This window comes from Lissotriton vulgaris, chromosome 10, assembly GCF_964263255.1.
Source record: "Lissotriton vulgaris chromosome 10, aLisVul1.2, whole genome shotgun sequence".
Lineage (NCBI taxonomy): Eukaryota > Metazoa > Chordata > Amphibia > Caudata > Salamandridae > Lissotriton > Lissotriton vulgaris.
This window is the reverse complement of record NC_141698.1, coordinates 712,670,910-712,695,688: the sequence shown is the minus strand read 5'-3', so window position 1 is coordinate 712,695,688 and position 24,779 is coordinate 712,670,910. Positions and strand designations below refer to the sequence as shown.

At 45.5% G+C, this 24,779-nt stretch overlaps 1 protein-coding gene across 4 annotated transcripts in view; it reads right to left on the bottom strand.

Annotated features, from left to right (window-relative positions):
• Positions 1–24,106, bottom strand: part of LOC147688704 (integrin beta-1-like) — a 337,537-nt gene extending 313,431 nt beyond the window's left edge. For 2 of the 4 annotated variants that reach the window (XM_086941546.1, XM_086941547.1), the window contains exons 1-3: positions 23,948–24,106; positions 3,921–3,987; positions 1,963–2,048 (exon numbers count right to left, since the gene is read on the bottom strand). In XM_086941546.1, coding sequence (XP_086797672.1) covers positions 1,963–2,048; positions 3,921–3,987 — 153 coding nt within the window. In that variant the 5' untranslated portion in view covers positions 23,948–24,106. Of the gene's footprint in view, positions 1–1,962; positions 2,049–3,920; positions 3,988–8,835; positions 8,904–23,947 lie in introns of those variants that run through there. The other 2 variants (XM_086941545.1, XM_086941544.1) reach the window with 2 other exon arrangements.
• Positions 24,107–24,779: the final 673 nt, after the last annotated feature.

The window sequence follows — 24,779 nt, the reverse complement described above, 5'->3', positions numbered from 1 at the left end:
GCTTATACTCCTATAATTGCTGGTAGGGAACAATCTGGTCTAGTGTGAATTAACGATTGATACAAGTAGAGAATTGTTGTGGTATTTAAGTTTCTCTCCCTCTGTGTATTAGGCACCCCAAGGCTGAAGGAACCTCAACATAGAATAATCCCCAGAAGCACACTGAGGGTGGTAGCTGTTTGAGGAGTGTCTCTTCTCTTCTCTTCTCTTCTCTTCTCTTCCCATTCCCCTTTTCCCCCCTATTGGTGACATTGCTCTGTGGGAAGCGCAACGGCACCGGTGGGCCGGCATTCGGAATAGGGGCTGTTTGCTCCTGCGAAGACTATTGGGTTCTGACAGATGGTCGAGTCGAAACGCATCACCCGAAGCCACAATAAAAGCCATTTGGAAGCGAACCGGAGCGTGTGCGAACCTGTTTTATAAGAGTGAACGAGTGTGTTGAATATATAGAGATATACCTAAATATATATATATATATATATATTCACTGAAAAAACCATGGGTTTCAGGCACGTTATAGTTAGAAATTAGCATTTAAAAAACTTTAGAAATTCACTGAAAAAAACGCAGGTTTCAGGGGCGTTATAGTTAGTTGGACATTTCACTCGTACAAAACCATAGAAATTTCCCTGTTATAGTTAGTTCAGCTAACTATAACTCGCGCTCCCGCAATGCGCTGCTGATGACGTCACATATTACATCACTCATGACATGGTCAGTGACATCACTCATGACATCACTGATGACCTCCCGATCACTCTCCTCGTGATCGGGAGGGTGCGCGGATCCACTGCGCCTCTATATATCAGAACTTTTATTTTTTTATTATCTCAGCAACTACTGAATGGATTTACACCATTTAAGAAAAAGAGTTCTTTCTGAGGCAAGTGCTACCTTCATGCCAAATTTGGTGTAATTCCGTTCAGCAGTTCAAGCTATAGCCGTGTCTAAAGTTTGGTATGGAAAATGCATTTTTTTACCTCTTTTTGTTAAATTTCTCAGGAACTACGGAACGGATTTACACCATTTAACAAAAAGAGTTCATTCTGAACCAAGGGCTATGTTTTTGCCAAATTTGGTGTAATTCCGTTCAGCAGTTCGGGCTGTAGCCGTGTCTAAAGTTTCCTATGGAAATTAACATGAGAAAACACGTTATGGGACCCCCCCTTTTTTCTCCCCCCCCCTGCTTGCCAAATCACCCCAAAACTTTCACAACAGGAGCTGACCGGAGAGCCCCATGAAAATTTCGCGAAGATTCGTCAACCGGCGCCAGTTATTTGGAAAAGAAAAAACGCTTTTCCTATGGATAATAGGTCCTAACTATAACTACCTACTGGCGACCAAGAGAGCAAGTTTAAGAACTTCTTATTGTGTTGTCCCTTTTGTTTTTTAATATGGGGCTATTGCACCACTCTGAGAGATGTGCTTCCCCGGTCACCCCCTCAACCCAGACATTTTGTTTTCTTGAGCTTCGAGGACCAAAAGAGTTATGTATAAATAGTAAAAAAAATATTTCATTGAATATTTCAAAAACTACTGTAAAGATTTATATCAATCCACAAAAGGAGGCAAAGCTGGGGTGAGTTATCTTTCTCCTGGGTTTGATCTCATCCTGCCAAGAAAATCTTGCTGTGTACTTGTAAAAACCTTCTAGGCATCTCAATTGAAAACCCTGCCTCCACCTCTCCCGCTTCCAAAAACTCTTTCAAAAATTCAAAGGTTGCTGAAGGCGCTATTCTAGAAAAGTTAGACCAGGTTTGGCTAATTTGTTAGGCATTAAAATTGCCTTCCTTTTAACTGCAACTGTCGCCTAACTACATAGTGCATATTGCAGACTATAATATACATGTATACACTTACACAGATGATTTGTTCAGAGAAATATAGGAGAGGTTTTGTAAGGTACAATGTTCAACACATGACAGCAATACAATGTATATATTACAAAAATAAACAACTCACCAAATCTGTACACCACCCACAGTTTGGCCCTGCTTGTATACATTCTCCACACGACTTTGCATTCGCTTTTAGACACTTGCTGTCACCTATTTTTGCAAAAAAAAATAAAAAAAATATATGAGTTAAACTTTTAAGCACCGACAGATTAAAATATGAGTCTGTTAAAGTATCAACTGAATATAATCTAAGTAAGTAATGATGGACTGCGACAGTATACGTCACATTAAAAGGAACCCACGCAAGGAAATAAATAATTTTCCATCATTGTGCTGAACCAACTTTGTCTCAGACATGTTACCATTAACATACTCAATTATATGCATTTATAGATATAGGTAGTGGGCAAGCTTGTTGGTATGCACAGGCTTCCCAGCCTTCCCTTTCGCCATGTTAAAGGAGATTTGCCACTGGGACAAGTCGGGGTTATTCCATCAGTCTACACTAGGTTGGCAATTTATAGATCTGCCTGTCCTTCCCAGGTAGTGGCCAATCCAGACATTACCTTCCAGAATCTGCAACTCAGTACTTGTTTATTGGCAGGTTCCATCAGTCAGCTGGGTCCTGCTTTCACATCATTGAACTCTCCTTGAGGAGTCTCAGCCTCAACTCATCATGCAGGCAGCTCAGGATTGCCTCTACAGTTCCGCACGGGTATAATTATCTGATGCAAGGTTTTCTACAGGATATTTATGCGTGACCCCAGCTAGAGGATTCTAAAGGTGTCAGCCATCTTGCTGGCCTCACCCAACGATCTGTTATTTTTAAAGGAAGGTATGGGCAAGACAGCTTGTCTGAAGCTAAATTTTCTAGTTTTGTTGGGTATTTTGTTTTTTGAATTTGAAGAAAAAGTACTTCAACTAATATTACAAATTAAACTCTAAATTTTGTCCTTAAGGGAAAAAAGGAGGAGAAACAAGCAGAAAAGGAAAGAAAAAGGAGCCAGATAGGTAGCTGTCATATGGTAACATTGGCAAACCCCTGAGTTCTATCATTTCCTGAAAGGTTTAGTTATATACGTATATATATATATATATGTGTATATATATATATATATATATATATATATATATATATATATATATTTTTTTTTTTACACAGTATATAAACACCCCCATTGGTAATTTGAGGCCATGTGATCAAGGCCGTTTTGTGACGGCCGAAACGCGTCATGCCGATGGCGAGGGAAAAATAAAGCCACCTTTTTGAATCAAACTCTTGGTGTCTTGGAGATCTGTTCCTGATGGTGATGTGAGGAGTCGCTTTGCAGGACTTTGTTTATATATATATATATATATATATATATATATATATATATATATATATATATATATCCATACATATATAGGCAGGGTGCTTGGGTATAAGTGTGAGGGTGCCCCTGTATGAGCAGGGCCCCCCATAAAAACCTCGGAGTTGATTCTCCAGGCTATGCAAGTGCGGTCACCTATTTTAATACATATAGTGGATATCAGTCATTACGATATGTCTAACTATATAGTGGCTGCAACAAATCCAGTCATGTTTGCTATCAAATAAGTTGGAATCCTACCTGAACACCAATTCCAGCATTGGAAGTATGATCCCATGTACTGGGGGCTCCCTTGCGGTACCCCCCTTGCACTCCAAAACAGCCTCAAACTCGGAAAGTAAGTCCTTACTAAGGAGGTCCCCCCTAAGCAGCAAGGTGCATTAGGGTCAATCAAGGGATTCGTACAGGCACAAGAATTCCTTGAACACACATTTGCTGCCTCCTTCGCTTACAACTAGGACTGAGGGCGCTAGGCAAACCTGCTAGAGCTTCGTTTTTTCAAAATATACGACAATATGTAACATAACATATGTTAGTTTTTTAAACAATATCCAATTATGATATTAAAAATAGCCCAGCACATACCCTAATACTACCATGTATAATGAACTTCTACTTAACCCACCCTGATAAAGGGAAAATTCAGTACCTTGTTGTGCAAGTCCATTCGAAACAGAACAAAAGAGTACTGCTATGAAGGTCAGTTTATAAGCCATCTGAAAAATAAAAATTGCTAAATTAACTGGGTTAAAACCGTATAAGTATTTAAAAGTGAATTATCACAAAACGCATCATACTTTAGCTATCACAGACAATGTATTCTCTCGAAATGCATCACATATAATCAACAGATCGACAGAGAGATGGCTGCTTATATCAGCAGGGGCAAGATGGAGGGGATGTGCAAAGCTGAAAAGCATGCCAGTTTGCAACAATGCTCATTTTATTTATATTTTAATTCACCAGCTATGTCACGTGAGACGTTGGCGAACATTTTTGCAAAAGAAGGATAAAATGCTTAAAAAGAACCCCTTCAACACAGCTGTAAAATTTCCTGCTGCATGCAGGGCTAGAAACTTCAGTCACTGATCTCTTAGCGGTACAGCTTCTTCTCCTAGTCCCATCCTCTGAAATCCCAGGGTGGCGAATTCCGGGTTCAGGAGTGACTCCTGTCCTGTTGCTATTCCCTGCGGACACTTAGGTGGCAGTGTGGAAACAAGCTGCTGCAACCTAATGCAGGGCCGGCTTTAGGGCAGTGTGACCGGTGCGGCCGCACTGGGCGCTGGACTTTGGAGGGGGCGCTGATCTCAGGAGGGTGCTGTATTGAGCAATAACTTATGATTGGAGAGATGAGGGGCACTGTTGCCCTGTGGAAGTGAGAGAATCTGAGGTGGCAGTCATGGGGCGGGGAGGGGGTGGGGGGAGGGGGCAATAATGATTGTTGCACTAGTCGCCACCAGCCCTGCTGCAGAGCATCATATCTTCGACATTTGCAAAACAAGGTGGGTGCTTATTCGAACGCATTCTCCTCACTTTAACCTCTTCAGCGCGGCACGAATTTTCGCGCTGTGCTGAAGGTTCTAATGAACCTATCGGCTCATGACGGAACAGTTCCGTCATGAGCACAGCTCAACCGACGCTCATGACGGAACCGTTCCGTCATGAGCATGGAAGGGGTTAAAAGCTTGACGTGAGGATAAGCAGGCTTCCTGTGCAACGCAATAGACATTCGAGCAAAGGCTGTTTAATGAGTTCCCTATGCTTCATCTTCGGAAAAGGTTACTAAATTCATAGTCACCAATTCAACCCAAAAATATGCAACGGCAAACCGACTAGCTAGAGCATAAACTTTTACCATCGTGTGTAAGTGAAAAAGCACTAGAGTGCTTAAACATTGTTTCTTAAACATGTCAATTCATTATTAAAAAAACACTTCAACAGGTTGAAGGGAGTAAGGCACAGCCATTTTCCAGAATCAGTCCTTATTTTATACAATCAAAAGCTAGATCAGCGCTTCACTACTTTATAGTTAGCTTCCTACAAACCCCAACACAGACACACATTTGTGTACTTAACATCAACGAACTTCATCAGATTGTTTGTGTTTACTTTTTAGGCTGTAAGTAATTTGTTGTGTAGCCATGAAGAAGGTGCACATAAATGAAAAAAAGAACCAAATGCAAGAGAGAAGAGTAATATCCAGAGCTTCTGATACAAGAAGCACATAATTGCATTTGGTGACCAGGAAGCCACTGCTCCAGCTTTCCTCAGGAGGAAAATTGAGATCTATTGGTGCAAGACAAATAATAAAAAGTTAAACTTCAAAATAAAAGTAAACATCTGATCAGATTTGTGGAAATAGACACTGTAGGAAAGTGCCCCTTTTCTTTGCATGGTTGCCCCACTTTTGCCTAATGTTGATGCACTTTGATTGAGTGTGCCCTGGGTTCCTGGCAACAAGGTACTCATGGTCTATGTTCTTTCCCTAAACTGCACTGTTGCAAAACCCAATTGGAAACTCTCTGGCCACATGCCACTCCATTATAAAAGGTACCATAGGTATAAAGGGCACCGTGACCAGGAATGGCCTCTAAGGGCTGCAGCACTTCTTATGCCACCCTTAGAGGTCCTGTACCTTTACACACACACACACACACACACACACTGCCATTGCAGGCTGCGTGTTCTGATGCCGAACAAAGTGAAGAGTCGACATGGCACTGTGTGCCATGCCTACAATCCACTGCCCTGGCATAGGTAAGCCACCACTTTAGCTGTGTGCACTATACCAGAGCCCTGCACCCTGCAGTATCTAAGTCAATTCTTAGACATTGTAAGTGCAGCAATACCATGAAGAATGTATGGTCTGGGAGCTTGTCATTAGGAACTCCTCAACACCATGATTGCTTTACTGAAAACTGGGAATTTTACTATCATACTTCTCAGCACATTAAACCCACACTGATGCCAGTGTGGGATTTAATGAAAAATGCACTCAGAGGGCATCTTAGAGATGCCCCCTGAAAAATGACCTAACTCTTCTGTCCTGGCTGAGTGGCTATCTGCCACCCCCAGACATGTTTCTGGACCCCTGGGTCGGGCCCTGCCGCTCTCTGGCCTGCAAAAAAGCACATCCCGGGATGAGGTGCGAAGCCTCCTCCCCAGAATGGGCTGAGTCCACCAATGGGGAAGCTTCAAAGGCTTGCTTCATTTGTGACCTACCCCAGCCATTCGCTGCTCCCAGCAACTGGCCCCCACCGGGTCTGACTCCCCACTTTGGGTGGGAGAATCAACAGGAAAGCCAAGTTAGGAGGAGAGGTGTGCCCACCTTTGCCAACCCCACCCTTCAGGTGAGCGTTCTAAGGAAATGTAGTAAGCGCGGACTGCAATACTGACAGCGGTTCCAGTATAAACATGTGTACACACGTTTTCAAACTTTAGCAGTATGAGGTTATGTATAATGTTTCCATAATGCTCCCTGATTAGATGGAAATATTTGCAGAAGCTTGAAAGCAAGATGAATGATTCTTTGCTTTCAAAAGAAAAATGTTCACAAACAAATGCAACTGGGAAAAAAAACATTTAGCTAAACTACTGTAAAATTGTAGGTACTATTTCTTTGAAGAATCATTTATAAAATGTGTTGAAGTATGCTAGTTTTTCCTAAAAATATTCCTCATGGAAAATCAGTGTAACCAGTTTTAACAAGATTATGGGAAACATAAAAATAAACAAGCATTGGCAAAATCAATAGGTCTGACAATGATGATCGGCCTTTTGGTTTTGTCAATGCATGTCTTGTTTTTTTATGGTTTTTGAAAAACTGTTTTGGCATGGGAGCTGCCGGGCCCTCATTATAATAAACATTGTCAACAAGCAAAAATAAAAAAGTTTGGTCTAAAAGAGCACATATTGCCACATTAGTTCCTGGCACTGAACGAATCTACTTTGTGTGCCAATATGCGCCTTGTGAAAAAGCAGAACGCTGTCACTCATAGTTAAGCCAGCTGATCGATAGACAGAGAGAAAGATAGAATTTTAGTAAACACAAAAGTTCTTGGTTAACGCCAGACATAATTTTGGGGCCAATTATTAAAGAAATGTCAAAAGTGCACCCATGGTATATGTGCTTGCACTAGTGCAGATTTACAGCTTTCATGAAGTCAAAAGAATTTATAGAAGTAGGTCAAAAAATCGTAGTCCTAGCAAATATTTGTGAACTGTGTTTCATCACGAGTAAACATGCATGTTGTGTAAATTTGCTCATGCAAAAATCTGTTGAGCGTTTGCAAGTTCACTTTCTCTCCATCCACTTTTTTCTCAACCTTGGAAGAAGTTTTGCGTCTGCCATTCTATCTGGCTCTTTTGCAACTTCAATACACTAAACAAAAATACATTCAGTGAATTATCCATCTTTGTGCTAGATTCTGTTTTTGCAAAGTAACAAGAGGTTTAACAATTGTTCCATCTTGCCAAGGCTAGACCTACTGGCTTTGCTATTGGTTGTTCTAAAAACATTTGAATATGGTTCTGGCCACCATTTATGGCTGGAATCTCACTATAAGAGGTTGCGAAGCAGATGTTCAAATTTATGTTCAGCTGACCGAAACAGAAGCACTGTAGTATGGAAAAATGTCAAGCAGAAATAGACCGGTATATGTCAGAGAAACAGTGATTACTACAAAACTATTTTGGCTGCATGGTGAAGTAAAACTCTCCCCTCAACCACCAATTTATTTTTGTGTGTAACATAAACTCCACCCTCTTATCTCTATCCAAATAAAGGGCAGATGAATCTACCCACCAACCTAGAGCTACAAAATATTTAAAGCCTACATGTTGGTGGTATCTCTGCACACCAAGGCTATACCAGCCGTGTTTCTTAACTTCTACTCTTTCACAAGGAGCACATCAGCACACAAAGCAGTTTCCTTTAGTGTCCGGGACTACTATGGTAATCTGTACTTTTTGAGATAAAAAAACATTTATGCTTTTAGTCAATGTTCTTGCTACACTGATGAGGGCCCAACAACTATCAACAATACAATTTTACAAAAACGATGTCAAAACACACACTGACTAAGCCAAAATGCTGGCAACAACCGCCAAACCTATTGACTTTACCAATGCTTGTTTGCTTTCATGTTACCCATATTTTTGCAAAAACTGGTTTTATACTAATTTTCCATTACTAATATTTTCTGGAAATACTAGCATTAATTAAATTAATGTTACTAAATGATGCCTCAAAGAAATTATACCGAAAATTGTAGTTTTTAGCAAAACGTTTTTCTTACTTTGAAGGCAGAAATCATCCACCTTGATTTCCAGCTTCTACAAGTTTTTTCACCTAATCAGCGAGCATTAGAAAGGGCATTATAATTAGCCACAAATTTTTTAACTCTGCAAACATGTGCACTTATTTTTATCTTGGGAACACAGACAGTGGTGCAAGCTGAGCTCACAACATTTTCTTGGAGCACTTACCCTATTAATAAAGGCTTTGCATTATTGAATTATAAATATAAGTTCAAACAGCATTAACATATGAATACAAATCTTACCTCAACTGCAGACAGTGCTCTTTCACAGGCATAATGTGGTTCTGTGAACATGTAGCCAAAGGGGTTGTGCTGCAGGGCGTTGAGCCTGCTTGTCCAAATGACAAAATAAACATGAAAACTTGAATGTCCTTGACCGCACACAATATGTCCTGGGCATTGTGCCATAGGAATTCCACATCCCTTTAGAGGGCTGTGATATTGTTATGGTTCGAGAACATAGGGAAAGGAGGGCATGAAAAAGACAGTGGACAACATGTCCAAGGTAAGCAAAAATCTAGGGTACATGGATCTGTTGAAGGTCACGCTGCTGTGGTAAGGGGCTCCAGAGACATAGTAAGTGATTCTGCAAAAGGAAACATGCATCATCAACACCAGCTAAGCAATACAACACTTTTAAAAAATAATAGCCCGTCTAAACCAGTTGCCTCTCAGCCTCCTTTAATACTGTCTGCCACCGCACCCTAATAACCCGCCTCCACGACACGGGGATCCAAGGAAAAGCCCTAGGCTGGATCACCTCGTTCCTCTCCAACAGAACCCAGAGAGTCCGCCTCACTCCCTTCTGCTCTGAGGCCACCGAGATCATCTGCGGCGTACCCCAAGGCTCCTCGCTCAGCCCAACCCTCTTCAATATCTACATGAGCCCCCTCGCCGCCATCGCACGCAAACACAACCACAACAACATCTCCTACGCCGACGACACCCAGCTGATACTCTACCTCACCAAGTACCCAGCTACCGCCAAAACCAACCTCCAGGAAGGGATGAAAGACGTCACTGAATGGATGAAGCTCAGTTGTCTGAAACTGAACTCAGACAAGACGGAGGTCCTCATCCTCGGACATTCTCCATCCGCCTGGGACGACTCCTGGTGGCCCACAGCATTGGGCACTGCACCAACACCCACGGACCACACACGCAACCTAGGATTTATCCTGGACCTCTCACTCTCAATAACCAAAGAAGTCAACGCCATCTCATCCTCATGCTTCAACACCCTGCGCATGCTCCGAAAAATCTTCTGGTGGATCCCCACCGAAACCAGAAAGTCGGTCACCCAGTCCCTCGTCACCAGCTGACTGGACTACGGGAACGCCCTATACGCAGGAACCACAGCCAAACTTCAGAAACGACTTCAGCGCATACAGAAGGCCTAAGCACGACTCATCCTCGACATCCCTCGCCACAGCCACATATCCACCCACCTGAGAAACCTGCACTGGCTCCCGTCAGCAAAAGGATCACGTTCAGACTCCTCACCCACCCACACAAAGCGCTCCACAACATGGGCCCCGAATACCTCAACAACCGCCTCTCCTTCTACACTCCGACCTGCCAGCTCCACTTCGCCAGCCTTGCCCTCGCCACCGTCCCAGGAATTCACAGAACCACCACCAGAGGAAGCTCGTTCTCCTACCTGGCTGCCAAGACATGGAACTCCCTCCCCGCCCACATATGAATGACCCAGGACCACCTCACCTTCAGGAAGCACCTCAAGACCTGGCTATTCGAGCAGTAGCAGCACCCCCCTCCCTTCAGCACCCTGAGAACCTCACGGGTGAGTAGGGCTCTCTATAAACGGATTGATTGATTGATTGACTTGCTACTAGTGCCGATCTAACTCAGAGGGATGGGAATTTGCATGGTTGTGGATAACATCATATACTAGGCGGCAAGTTATGCAGTGGTGGACCCACTGGACTATCTGCCAGGTCCATCAGTGTTATAAGGTTTCAAAATGTGTCAAGTGTTGTATTGCCAACCTTACGGTCTTGCAGAGTCCTTCAAGAACAAGGGGGTCCCTGAAGCAAGAACGACTACTAGACTGGGGCTCTGTGGCCTATGACAAGTCTGACAAGCATGAGAGTGGAAGACAGCGTGAGCACCACTGTCTGCAGCAAAAGCTAACTGGAACCTCCACCTCAAACAGCTTCCTCAGGCCACATCCTTCAGCAATGGATAATGTGGAATAATTTGGGAATCTTGCTCTTGCTGGGGTAACGCAATGACCAGCGCCTAAAGCCTATCATTTGTCTGACTCTTTTGTGTATCATCTCCGTCAAACCTGTTGTGGCTCTGCCACACTGTCACTCACAATCTGGAGCCCATCTCTTTCTCTGACTCAAACTGGGTCAGTGAAAGAGAGATCCCTAACTCTTTAGGAGGCCTGGAAACAGTATGCGCTTTCTCAGTACAACAGCGAAAAGAGCTCCATCTAGGTGGCGCCGCACAGGATTAACTGTTTAGCCTATGGCTAGAAACTGTCCTGCCCATAATGCAATATGAACTACTGAAAATAATCGAATCACACTTTTGAAAGTAAATGGTGAATACACTTGTTTGCCCCAGAACAAAAGCACAGTTTGGACTACATGCAATTAGATTCACAAAAAAGTGTCTAGATTCAAAGAGTATAGCTAACCCTAGGATTGAAAAAATAAAAGTTATTGATGCACCTATTAAACTTCATAAAGCAGCCATTACTAACTAGAAACACTCATTTTCAACGCCATGTATCTAATGACTTATTCCTTTTTTGTAGGTGTGACCACACAGCAAGCCCAATTAGATTTAGACAAGCCCAATTAGATTGTTAAAGTGCTGGCAATCTGTAAATCTGTTCAGGGCACCTCACAAATACTTTTTTTTAAGACGTAGAAGAAGCTACAAAACTGCATCCTGTTCTTGTGGGTGCTCAGTGTAACAGCTATACCTGTGTGAGTATGGTGAACGATGTGCCATCTTTATTAAGATAATGAAAATCTTCTCAAGAAATGTAATAGAACCATTTTACAGATTGCAGAAGCCTCTTTGAGACTACCTTGAATAGGTAGGATACAACAGCAGTAATAATCCTATTTCAGCCAATAATAGTAGCTCACATAAGACCCTGTTGAACCTCCACAGCTACAGCTAGACCCTTCACATTCACTCCCTAATTCTGCCTAGAATCTTCAAAATATCCACCTCATCTAAATACTACCAAAAACCTTTAGAATATTCACCTCTCTTAACTACCTAGATCAGTGGTTCTTAACCTGTGGTCCGGGGACTCCAGGGGCCGCTAAGTCTACTCATGGGGTCTGCTGCTGGTTAGCTTTGAAATTAAATAATATTAGCACATTAATAACATGTATGTAAATAAAAAAGCAAAATGTGCAATTGAAAATGTTAAAACCTTCTGTAAATATGAAGGAATTTATAATTGGAAGCTAAAATTAAGGTAGTACCCTCAGATTGAGTCATGGGAGCACTGAGAGTGGATCAAACAGAATAAGTATGGACAATAAAGGTCCTCAATTCAGTTTAGAAAAGCTCCAACCTTTCCAATCAAATTTAGATCAGTTGTATATATGTGTGTTGAATGCTTGTTTCAGTATTTTTTCTGTATTGTTTTGTGGTTCAAGTTATCGAAAATGTGTAAGCCAGGGTGCCCAACTTCCAGTAATTACTCCGTGGAGGTCCACAGATTTCAATAATGATTTAGTGGGCATCCCCGGATTCCAGTAATAATAAAGGTGGGGACCCCAGAAGGCAAATATTTAAGAAAAACTGACCTAGATGATACAATGCACACTATTTTTAAACTAAACATAAATGAGCAAACAGTGTCAACAAATCTGAGTTCAAACATTTATGGAAGAACATAGCCACATCATGTTGACTTACATGTGTGTTTAGGAAGGTAGGATCTGACTGCATAGTTACCCCCACTTTTCGCCAGGTTTTTGACTAGTCTGACTGGGATCCTGCTAATCAGGACCCCAGTCTATCTGCTTTCTCCCTAAATAGGTTTTGTTATGTACTAGGTATACTCCAGATTGGATACTGGGGTACCCTTGTCAGTCCCTAGTGTATGGTACCCAGGTACCCAAGGCATAGGTAGCCCAGATCCCTCCCATGGGCTGAAGCATGTATTATGCCACCCATGAGAGGCCATGCAAAATTGATCTATAGGCCTGCCATTGCAGACTGTGTAAGATGGTGCATGTATCACTTAATTTAGATATAGGTTTACTATATCTATGTCACTACACTTAAAACCTATCAGTCACCCCTCTAGCGGGCCTTGACAATCATGAAGGCAGGGTGCTGGGTTTAATGTGAGAGGGTGCCCCTATATGAGCAGAGCACCCCTGCAGCCTTCAGAGACAATTCTCCCGGGTTGCGGTGACGCATCCAGACATAAAGGTGAGGTGAATTATATGCTCGCGTAAAATGCTATCTCGAAAACGGCTGTAACAAAACATGTCGTGTTAGGTATCAAACATCTTGGAATCATTCCTCCACAGTGGTAACCAGTGTGGGAGGTATGATTCTGACCTTCTGAAGCAAGCTTAATGGGGCCCCTGGTCTACCCGGTACCAGCCTTGTCGACCCGGACAGCACAAAACCATTGCTGCCAACTAGAGACACATTTCTGCCCTCCTGCTGCTGAGCCAAGCTCGAGCAGGGGAAGGCAGGACAATATGCATCCTGTCACAGGGAGGTGTGACCACCTCCCAGGAAGGATTTAGTGTATTGGGGCTGGGTGGGTGCACTTCCAAAGTGCCTGAAAGTCTGCATCTGGGGCACACTTGGTGTCCCTGTGCATAGTCTGGTACAAACCAGTCCTGCTCCCGTTCTGGTGTGAAACTGGACAGTGGAGTATCATCACCATTGTCCTGATCCTCCTCTCTCTGGGAGGGTCCCCTGAATCTGTCCAACCCTCTCCCTTGGGTACTTAAAGGCTTATCTGGCTGTAGCACCTTAGATTTGACGTGGACAAGATTCTGAACAAGAAACTACTGACCTTCGACCGTCTGGACACTCTAGACTTCGCTGGACTTCGACTGGGCCGACTTCGTCTTTCTCTCCGTCCAAAGCATTGTCTGTTAAAGTGCACCATACAGGCTCAGTGCAGGACCTGTGGAGCATCAAGGACAACTGAAGTATATCCCTTGGGGTGAAGGAGTCACCTCCTTGCATTCACAGGCACCATAACGCAACTGACCGGTCTGCTGATCCTGAGCTCCTGCAGACTCCGAAGGCTCCAGCAACACAGAAGGTGGGTTCCGTTGTTCCTTGAGGTTGAGCTGCCCTCTCACCAAGTTTGAGGCCAGTATCCCTCATGGGGACCGCATAACCCGAACCCCTGTGCACTGCGTACTTTTGTGGTGCATATGCTTGTTGGCGTTCCCCAACTAAGTGCATTGGGCTTTCGATAGCCCCAACCTCTGCACACATTTTGTACAAAGGACTTTGGCCTCCTCACATACTGTACCCTGCAAGCTGTTACTTTGTGAAACTGTTAGAGGTCCCCTCACGACTCCTGTGCCTCCGGCCTGTGGGTCCATTTGAGGGGCAACACTGCTTTTCTTAGGCTCCCCTAGTTGCTCCAGGCCTGCCCTGACTCCCCTTGCTGTGGTGAGTCTCCTGGTCCTTGCTGGGCCAGACCGTAACCTTACTCAACCTTCTTCGTGGGTTGCCGCTGCCAAGGCTTGGTGGTGCTCCCGCCGGACCCCTCAGCACTTGACATCCTTCGTGGGACAGCTCGTATCCGGCTCCTGGTCATCATCGAAGTCTCCTGGTTCCCGTGGTTGCAGAGTCAAGGTCTCCTTCTTCACACCTGAAGCACCCAATATCGGTGTGCATTCGTCTACAGAGCCCCTGTTCACTCCTGAGTGACCCAGACTCTGTCCCCTCTGCTTTCAGGTTCCTTCCATCAAGAATACACCTGTGGGTTCCACCGACCACTTATCTTCTTTCCAGCAGTGGCATTTCTTTGCAGACTTCCATTGAGATTGGCAATGGTTTCCAACGCCACTTCAGCCCCATGCACCCGGTTTCCCTGGGATAGGTAACTCTGGTACTTCGGTATCCATGGGTGGAGTGGCTCTCCAATCTTCTATGTTCTAAAGGGTTTCTTCGTAATCCACTGGTAAGGGTCTGTAATCACTAAAACTTCAACCGGGAGTCTCCCATAGACTTGTACGGAGCACGCCGTCATATTCCCACACTGCAACCGCCCTCCGTTGGGTCCCTACGTACTCACCTTGGGTAGTTCCTTGGGTTCCCAGCGATTCTACGAGTACTAGACACTGTCTGGACTCGAGTCATGGTTCTTATACCACTATTTTAGTGTATGGCTCGGTCCCCTTCTGGAGCCCTCTGTATAGTATTGCTACTTACTGATGATTCTTAGCCACAGTATTGTGTTTTGTGTGATTATCTCCCTGTAGGAGACATGTGCTAGACAGTATTATATTAACAAATACATATTCTTATAACTACTGTGTGGTTTCCCCTTTCATTTAACCAATACTATACGTTGCATTCTGGTAAAACAAGCTGCTTAACATTCCTTCAAGACTAAGCCTGAAGGCTGCTCTCCACAGCTACCACTTGGATAGCTTTCTAATGTAATCTTTGACCTCTTAAATCACCATAAGGGTTGTTTGGACTGGTGCAAGGTGCCCACTTTAATTAGTGGACAGCATATAATAGACTAACTTCTCACAGTGTGTCTGCACCACCATGCATGAAGGATCAAATATCATGACGAGGCAGCCTCCCTCCCACCCCCCTAAATTTAACATTGCTAGATGGCAGACCCCAACCTTGGTTTACTAATTCAGCCACATTTGGTGTTCACCAAGTCTTCAATTTTCATCTAAGTGCTGAATGTGACAGGATGAGTGCCAGTTCTCCATGTACTCGGTACAGTCCTGTGAAAAGGGAGGATGGAGGTAGAATTGTTAAGGACAAGAGCGATCAGTGTTATTCTTCATTATTGGTTTCAGTTCCTTCACCATGCCTTTTTTCCTTTGTTCTTACTGCTGAAATGGACTATCTTTCAGTGATGTTTTATACTGGAATGTGTGTCCCCTAAAAATATTGTATCCCTGTATGCCCACACTGAATATTGAGAGCTATACCCTAGAATACATCTAACACCCTGATAATCTGGATACTACCACAAAGAAATGCTGCTAACCAGGTGTCTGCATCTTACCCACATTTGATGTTACTGTCACAAACACTCTCATCACGTACATTCGAAAATGATGTAACCCATTATAACATGAGCAAAGAGTAAAATACTCTTTAAATACTCAGGGTCTAAATCGACAGTTAAAAGAAGTAAAATATTTGATTACTGCTCTGAATTTAAAAGGGACGTTGTATTCTTGCAAGAGAAGCAACTTGATTAAGCACATTTAGAGGCATGCGTAACTTATGAATTACATGCACACCCTCTCTCTGTTTAACAATAAAAAGGGGACTCACTGGCCACCTTCTTCCATCGCAAGATCGCTGACATCCACAACAACTTCAAAACCTCGACCGGCCGACTACGATAGCCTCCACCCTGAATGCCACCTGCACCAACCAGCTGACCTCCTGGTCCCACGTCAACAACAACGAGACCCGCAAGGTAATGAACTCCATCCACTCAGGCTCACCAACAGACCCCTGCCCACACCACGTATTCAACAAAGCAGACACAGCATTCGCACCCCAACTACACAAGGTCATCAACACCTCCTTTGAGACAGCGACATTCCCGGAAAGCTGGAAGTACGCCAAAATCAACACCCTTCTCAAGAAACCGAAGGCGGACCCCAAGGACCTCAAGAACTTCCGGCCCATCTCCGTGTTCCCTTTCCCAGGCAAAGGTCATTGAGAAAATCGTCAACATGCAACTGACCCGCCACCTCGAGGACAACAGCAACCCATCCCAGTCCTGTTTCAGACGGAACCACAACACTGAGACAGCCCTCATCTCCGCAACAGACGACATCAGACACCAACTAGACAACGGCGAAACATCAGCCCTCATCCTCCTGGACCTGTCAGCCGCCTTCGACACAGTCTGCCACCGCACACTAAGGACACGCCTCCAAGAAGCCGGAATCCAAGAGAAGGCTCTGGACTGGACCAAGTCCTTCCTCTCCAACACAACCCAGAGAGTCCGCCTCCCACCCTTCCGATCCGAAGCCACAGATATCATCTGCGGCGTACCCCAGAGCTCAACCCTCAGCCCGACCCTGTTCAACGTCTACATGGCCCCTCTCGCACAAGTCGCTCATAAGCATGATCTGAACATCATCTCCTACGCCGACGACACCCAGCTCATCCTCTCCCTCACCAAGGACCCGCACACCGCCAAAACCAACCTCCATGAGGGAATGAAGGCTGTCGCCAAGTGGATGAGGAGTAGCCGTCTGAAACTGAACTCGGACAAAACAGAGTTCCTCATCCTTGGCCCCACCCCCTCTGCCTGGGACGACTCCTGGTGGCTGACCTCACTGGGAACAGCACTAACACCTAGGAACCACGCACGCAACCTAGGATTCATCCTGGACTCCTCCCTCTCCATGTCGAAGCAGGTCAACTCCATCTCCTCCTCCTGCTACACCACCCTCCGCATGCTCCGCAGGATCTACAAATGGATCCCGACCGAAACCAAGAGAATGGTAACCCAGGTCCTCTACAGCAGCAAACTGGACTACGGCAACGCACTCCAAGCTGGAATCCCGGCCAAACACCTACGACAGCTACAACGCATCCAAAACGACTCCGCCCGCCTGGTCCTCAACATCCTTTGTTACAGCCACATCACCCCACACCTAAGAGACCTGCACTGGTTCCCTGTCAACAAGAGGATCACCTTCAAGCTCCTCACCCACGCACACAAGGCACCCCACAACACCGGACCAGCCTACCTGAACAGCAGTCTCAGCTTCTACACCCCCGCCCTCCAGCTCCGCTCCGCCAGCCTCGCCCTCTCCGCCGTCTCGCGCATCCAACGAACAACCTACGGTGGCAGAGCCTTCTCCTTCCTTGCCTCCAAGACCTGGAACACCCTACCCACCCATCTGCAGCAGACCCAAGACCTGCTCGCCTTCAGAAAACTCCTCAAGACATGGCTCTTCGAGCAGTAGCAGCACCCCCTCCCCTCAGCGCCTTGAGACCCTCACAGGTGAGTAGTGCGCTCTACAAGTTCACTGATTGATTGATTGATGATCCTAACTTTGGGAAGACGCTCCGTAAAAACATTAGACCTCATACATCCAGACCCTAACATTATCCCAGGCAAAGACCTCAGTTTACCAAATAATTGAGCTTTAAATAAAGAGTCACGCTAAATTACATCCGACCACATCACGTAAACGTATTTTACAAATTTGCATTTAAAACCAGCAAACAATACTGCTTAAAAAACCCTGCTGAATTCAGCACCCTTAGGCTAAAGGCTAATTCAGGCTTGTCCCATACTCCTCATCTCCCATCAAAGTTATTCAAGAATTGACTATTGTATCCCAATAATGCACTCCTAGTCCTTGTGGACCATAGACTTATTGAACCTAAGTTAGTGTCTGATCACGCGTGCATCTCCCTGTCATGTACAATTGTCAATACAACCACAAAATATATCTGCAAAACCGTCATTTTGTGAATCAAATTATAACTGATATCTCTTGATTTCTAATAGAAAATGAAGGGTTCTGTTCCTCCCCACAAATCGTGTTGGACGCACCGCTAACTAAAAAGGACTTGGATGGGCTTTTCTAAGACTTGAAAAAAGAATGGAAAGTGGACCTAAGACACAAATTAATAGATCTCCTCCAGGACCTGAAGAAACTATTACCCTTGCTGAGAACACGTTCAACAGTTGGGCAGCACAGAGTACGAAATAGTGATGACCACAACCACTCTGGAAGAACAAGAAATTACCAGGATGGAGGAAACACAAGCAGCTGAAGACCATATACCAGAACATAATGACAAATGCAAAGATTGGGAAAGCTGTATTAGATACAATGAAGCTACGATGAAGCTACGATGTACGAGCATTTCATTTTGCGATTCTCTAATTGCCATTTTTTGAGACTCGCATTTAGAGACTCGCAAAATGGAATGTACTAATGTGTCTCAGACACATTAGCAATTCCCAATGGGTCGCAATTGACCTGCCTCATCAATATTCATGAGGCAGGTCGCACTTTGCACCCATTGGGAATGGGCAATAACACAGGGATGGTGGCCAGCTGGGGACAGCAGACCCCCTTGTCTGTGTTTGATTTTAAATAAAGCAACTTTTTTTTTATTGCAGCCCGTTTTCCTTTAAGGAAAATGTGATGTGTTTCAAAAAGAAAAATGAAACGTTCCCGTTTCATTTTTTTAAGGGTAGACAGTGATCCGTGAGACCACTGCCTGCTCTTAAAAATCGTTTTCACCAGTTTAGGCTCCTCTGCTAAGGCGGACGAGCAAAGCCCCACTGGTCAAAAGGAAAAATAAAATGATAACGTAATGTTATAATTTTATTTTTCCTATTGCAGTCAGTGGCAGGGCGGGTCTGGCCAGAGCAGGGGGAGGAGTGGTTTGCACTCCCTAGGTGCTCAAGACTGTTTGGCCAGCTGTCTTTGGCTTACCAAACATTCATGCGCACTTTGCATGTTCCCCACCAGGATGTATTACACAGCCTAGTAAGGAACATGCACAGGCTCCCTGTCCATGTCTGAGCGCCGAATCATGGCGCTCAGACCAATCACAATGCTGCATTTCAGTGTTGTGATTGGCTCATGAGAGCCTGTGTGCCCGGGTGCTTCCTGCTGCCGCCAAGACAGGAAGAAGGAAGAGGACGGTGGAGAGGTGGCAGCCAGATGGACGTTCCAGGTAAGTCACTTTTATTTTCATCCCTCCCCACTGCCCCACCACCCCGTCCGATAGCAGCTGCTACTGGTTTTTATTACCATTCACAAAAGGGAAGGGGCCCCTGAGGGACCCCTTCATGTATGCGACTGGCTTACCACCTACCTGAAGTAGGTGGTAAACTGCAATTTTTTGTGACGGCATTCCGGCATTCCACAAAACAGTCATACATCCCTCTGCGAACCACTATTAGGAAGAGAAGCCTTTGGCATGCCCCTTCTAAATAGCTACTCGCAACCCCTATTTGCCGACATGCAAAATAGGGTTTGCACACAGAAAAATGCATTTTACTGGTCGCAAACGGCCTGATAAAATGCGTCGTACATCTGGCCCTTAATCCTTAAAATGAAAGAATAGTCGAAAGTTGTGATAACCAAGTAATGAGCCGTGTATCCTCTCTTCCTTCATTTCTCTTCTTGACAATTTCGCTAGTAATTCATAGTGCTATAAAATAAATAAATAAATATACATCTTTCAGACAAATCACCTTAACCTTGTTATAAGTTAGGACTTATCAGAAACATATCCATTTAAAAAGGTACTTTCTACCCGTTTTCTTTTGAGAGTAACCATAGAAAAAACATTTTTGATTAACCATTTAATATTTTTCATATACTGCTAACAATTTTTGAGATAATCTGTCATCATCGGTACACTTCCCCTCTGTACTTTATCCTATAGGATGAGTCATCGTGAGTAGAATGTGACCGAAAATACATTTTGTTTTCATTTAGTATGGACAGGAGTTATTATTCTCTTGCCCTTCTTTGTATAGTTATTCTAATCTGCAGCTGATGATATATCATGATAGAAATGTTCAATAACCGGAATTAATAACTGCTATTAATGCAATGCATTGGGGCGTGGCCAGGACGTTGAAGATGGTGGACATGAACTGAGAAAGGTCCTACGGAGGAGGTCTTGAATCCAGCAGTGATCCATTATCGATCAACCATCTACTCACTTGGAAGGCGCCTCTGTATATGACCAGGGCAGACTCCTTTTGGAGTCGCTTGGTCCAGAGCCCGCCGAGTACCAGCTGCTCTGATTCTTGACCCAGGGCCTACATTTCATGGCATCCGAGCTAGCGCGGTTGTACTGATGGTGCTGTCTTTTGTTAGACCTGTGTGGGAGACTACTGCTGTGAGAACCTGGGGCTATCGGATGACAGTACAGTGGTGCAGGCCTGTCCGGCCACCCCTCGCACCCTCATATCCAGTAAATATGATGGGATTGTGGCCATACGCTGTGGTGTATGACATTTGACCAAAGACGGCCGACCTGGCCAATTGCCTTGCTGGACGCTGCACAGAGTACTGGCGCGGAGCCTGGCCTAAGGCATGGGACCACCACTACATGTGGCGAGGCCCCTTACGACAGCTACTGTGCCCAACCTACATCATGCGATATTGGCAGAGACCCCTGAAATTGTGGCTGGGCTTCTGGGTTGAGAGTGGTTTGGTTTTGAAGGCCTGCCAGGCTGGGATACAACTGGGTCAACATGACTCCTCCTGGGTCAGTAACTGAGGCACCTTCACAGATAATTGGGGCATCCTCAAAGAAGACATTGCTGTGTGCCCTAGTCACAATGGTAAGGAGGCTTTGTGGCATCGTTGAACTTGGCACGGCCTTGCCTGATCTATCGGCAGGATCTGCTTGGATAGTAGATAAGCAATAAGTAACCAGCAGGGCACCACATTCTAGCCTTCTAGCTTCCCAACGCCTTTGATTTTCTGATTTAAACCAAGGGAGACAAAAGCTGGATCTGCTGCCTGCAGGTAGAGGTTCCTGAGGTAGACCGCATCAATACTCTCCTACATCAAGCAGCCACCCTCCTAAATCATTACATTATTGTCTAACTTGGGGATTAACTGGATCGGGGGGGGGAGGGTGGTACCATCCTGCCTTCCTCACTAGGGACTGCATCTTTGGACCTCTGATCCCAAGTTTTCCGCAGCTCCTTGCATCGGGTTGCCTTTGCAGGGAGCTTGGGTCACTTACATGTCATGGCGCCAGAAGGGTTCACCAATCCCTACTGTTTGCCAGGCTGCTCGTGTTGCTCTCACTACCTGACCTTCTGATAAATAGGGAGTTGCAGGGCACATGGGCTAGTGCAAAGATTCCCCAGTGCTGTGTCCTGCAGCAACTGCTTGCACATACGTGTGTCGCATAATAGCATAGCAATAAGGAAATGGGCCCTACGCCCTGGCTAAAACGACTGTATTAGCAGGCCACAACAACTATGGCTAGGTTTACAAGACCTCTCAACAGTCATCAGCGATTCGTCAGAGACGGGAAAATAAGGATTGTTTGTATCCTTCACCCTCACTGGGGTAGTCAGGACCCCCCATAAGCTGGACACCATCCTATAAGTAAAAGAAACGTCAAGAACATCCTTAGAGACTAAGGGGCTCATTAGGATGACGGGAGGACTTTGTCCGCCCGCCATCCTGTCGGAATTCGGGACCGCCGGCCATTAGGGAGGGGGTCCCGTGGGGGGTATTAGGATGTGCCCGCCACAGTGGCGGGCACATCCTCCATTTATAGCATTGTGGCAGGCGGTGCTCTCTGCACCGCCTGCCACAATGCTAGAAATGCATTAATGCATTTGCATAAACAAAGCGGCAGGCACCTCACGGTGCCTGCCGCTTTGTTTATGCAAATGAAGGCATCGCCACAACAGAAAGGCATCTCCCTAAGCCCATTGTAATATGGCTGGCGGTGTCTAATAGACACCCCCACCGTATTAATCCTTTTACGCCCCGGCCGCAAGGCGACTGGGCGGAAAAGCGGCGGACGGTCTTTCCGTCCGCCGAGGTCCCCCCCCATACTAATATGGCGGGGGGAATTCGAATGCGGATGTCGGACGGATTGCCCTCGCCAGGAGGGGCAATCCGCCCGACATCCTAATGGGCCCCTAAGATTGATGCAGCGTCACTAGATGTTAGACTCTTGAACGATGAACACATAAAACTTACCAGCATAGCGGCGCACTCAGGGTAAACTCTTCAGGAGTTACAACCACCCCAAAAAGGGCACAACTACGGCAACAAGAATTCGCACTTACACACCATATCTGATTTTCTGAGGGAAGAGCGGAAGATGCTGAAGTCCGGGCATGCCTAAGTCATAGATGGGATGTTCGTCTGCCGAAGGGTTTGGAGGGACGAAATATGTTAGACTTCTTTGGAGGCTGGATTAAGAGGTTTGTACCAGAGTATAGCCTAACCACATTTTTCACTTTGAAGAGAGCATATAGATTCCTGGCTAAAAGGCCACCCCTGGGCTCAGCACCATATCCGGTGGTTGCTCATTTTCTTTACTTTCAGGTCCAAGATTTATGAGCAGCCTGCCAGGCAGCCCTAAGGAGGAGAATCAAAATATCTCTATATTTCCAGACTACACCCTGGCAGAGAAGCACCAGCAAACTTATTTTACATGGATCAAACGTCGGCTCTGGGAAATGGGGCCTACTGCTCCCCGTTTCTCCCAGCAACCAATCAAAAACCTTACTTCTTTATGGATCCTGCCCAAGCACGGGATGGGACTAGGCAGCGGGAGGGGAACACCAAGACTCAGCCGCCAGTAGGATGGGAAAAGCCTTTAGCATTGACACCACATTACCCCGGCTCTGGGACCAGATTTAAAGCTCCCACTGGCCGTCGGGCGACATCATCAAAAACACAGGATGAGGATGAAGGCCTCACAGACCTGGCTGCTGCACCAACCTTCAGAGGGATCAGGAGGTCCCTATGACTCACAGCACCTGCATACCACGAGTGATGGTGATGCTCCCTTAAACCAACAAATCTCTGCAGGGGTCCATGATGTCCCCTCTCAACTCAACATACACCTGATGGACTTCTTTGAAAAGTACCCCGAGTACCCCCGATGCTCAGTTTACTGCCTGTCGCCTGTTAAAGGTTTATTGTTCAGATTAGTTTATATTTCAGTCACATTGTTAGTTGTTGCGGGCATAAATCCTAGTCATTCGCCTTCGCGTGTGGTACGTGGTAACCCCCTCCCTTATAATAAAGAACGAGAACGGATAGAGTTGAACACGGTACAGACACCCCACCCCAAGGCTGTGCATGCACCTCAGTGCTTAACAAACCCTCAACCTTCCCAGGGTTGAAAATACACCGGCCAAGTCAGATTACACTGACCCCCCTCCGCAGATACGATATCCACACTCCAGAAGAGCGTAGGCGCATAGGCCTCTCACGCGAAAGGACCACGGCAATTTGTCAAGACATCTGCATTTTCACGGCACCGTCCGCTATGCCGGCGACGAAAAGGTCTAGACTTCTCGCCTCGCTGCTTCTTACTATGGAAGCCCTCCCAATGGCCCAGGCACTAGCTTCCATTCTTTGTAATTTGGGAGGGGGCATTTGGCAGAGTTTCCCGCTCTCACCTTGGCAGTCAGCGGCACTTCCTGCGCGGGGCAACAGGCGGCCTCGGTCCGCGGAACCCCGGTCCGGCAGAGAGAGGTGCGTAATGTCCCGGGACAGCTTCGATGCGTTGGCTGGACGGCGTTGACAGACACTCCCCTCACCTGCCGCTCTCCCTGTGTTTACCCTCGGAGGGCCCACCCCTGCCGCAGGAAACACATTCCGCATCCGTGACCTCAGCGCGAGGGCAGCAAACGAGGGTAAAGGAATGTTGACCCTGCAGGCCCCCGCCAACGGGCCGCCCCGCTCCGCTTGTACTTTGATGAGTTACACATGTCACTTTCAGATGGCAGCGGTCGATGTTATTTTGCAAGTAACACACATTGGCCGTCTGCCAAAATCGATATAGGCACCAACTGATGCTGATAACAATCTCTCTGCAGCTTTTTTTTTTTTATCGCGACCACTCACACTATGGCCTGGGAAAGCTGGAACCCCCTACTTCCCGATAATCTGGTCGATGGAGCTTGTTATGCAGCATAAGAGGTGCATAACCTCTTATCACTATCTCTAAATTTCAAAGCATTCCATCTACTAAGAGCTCACGTCGACAACTAAATTCAGGTTAGTTTGTTTATTTAAAATTCTGAAATATATTAATGTACGCAAATCTAAGCGTTATGGTGTAGAAATACAAATTGAATAAGAGGAAACTCCCCAGAAGCGATCAACCTATATAACAAAAAGAAAACAACTAACTCTTTCACCGCAACATATGAGGAGACAAGAATGCACATTGGATTGCATCAAAATTCCATGCATAAACCCAATAAATCTCTAACTACCTTAATGTGA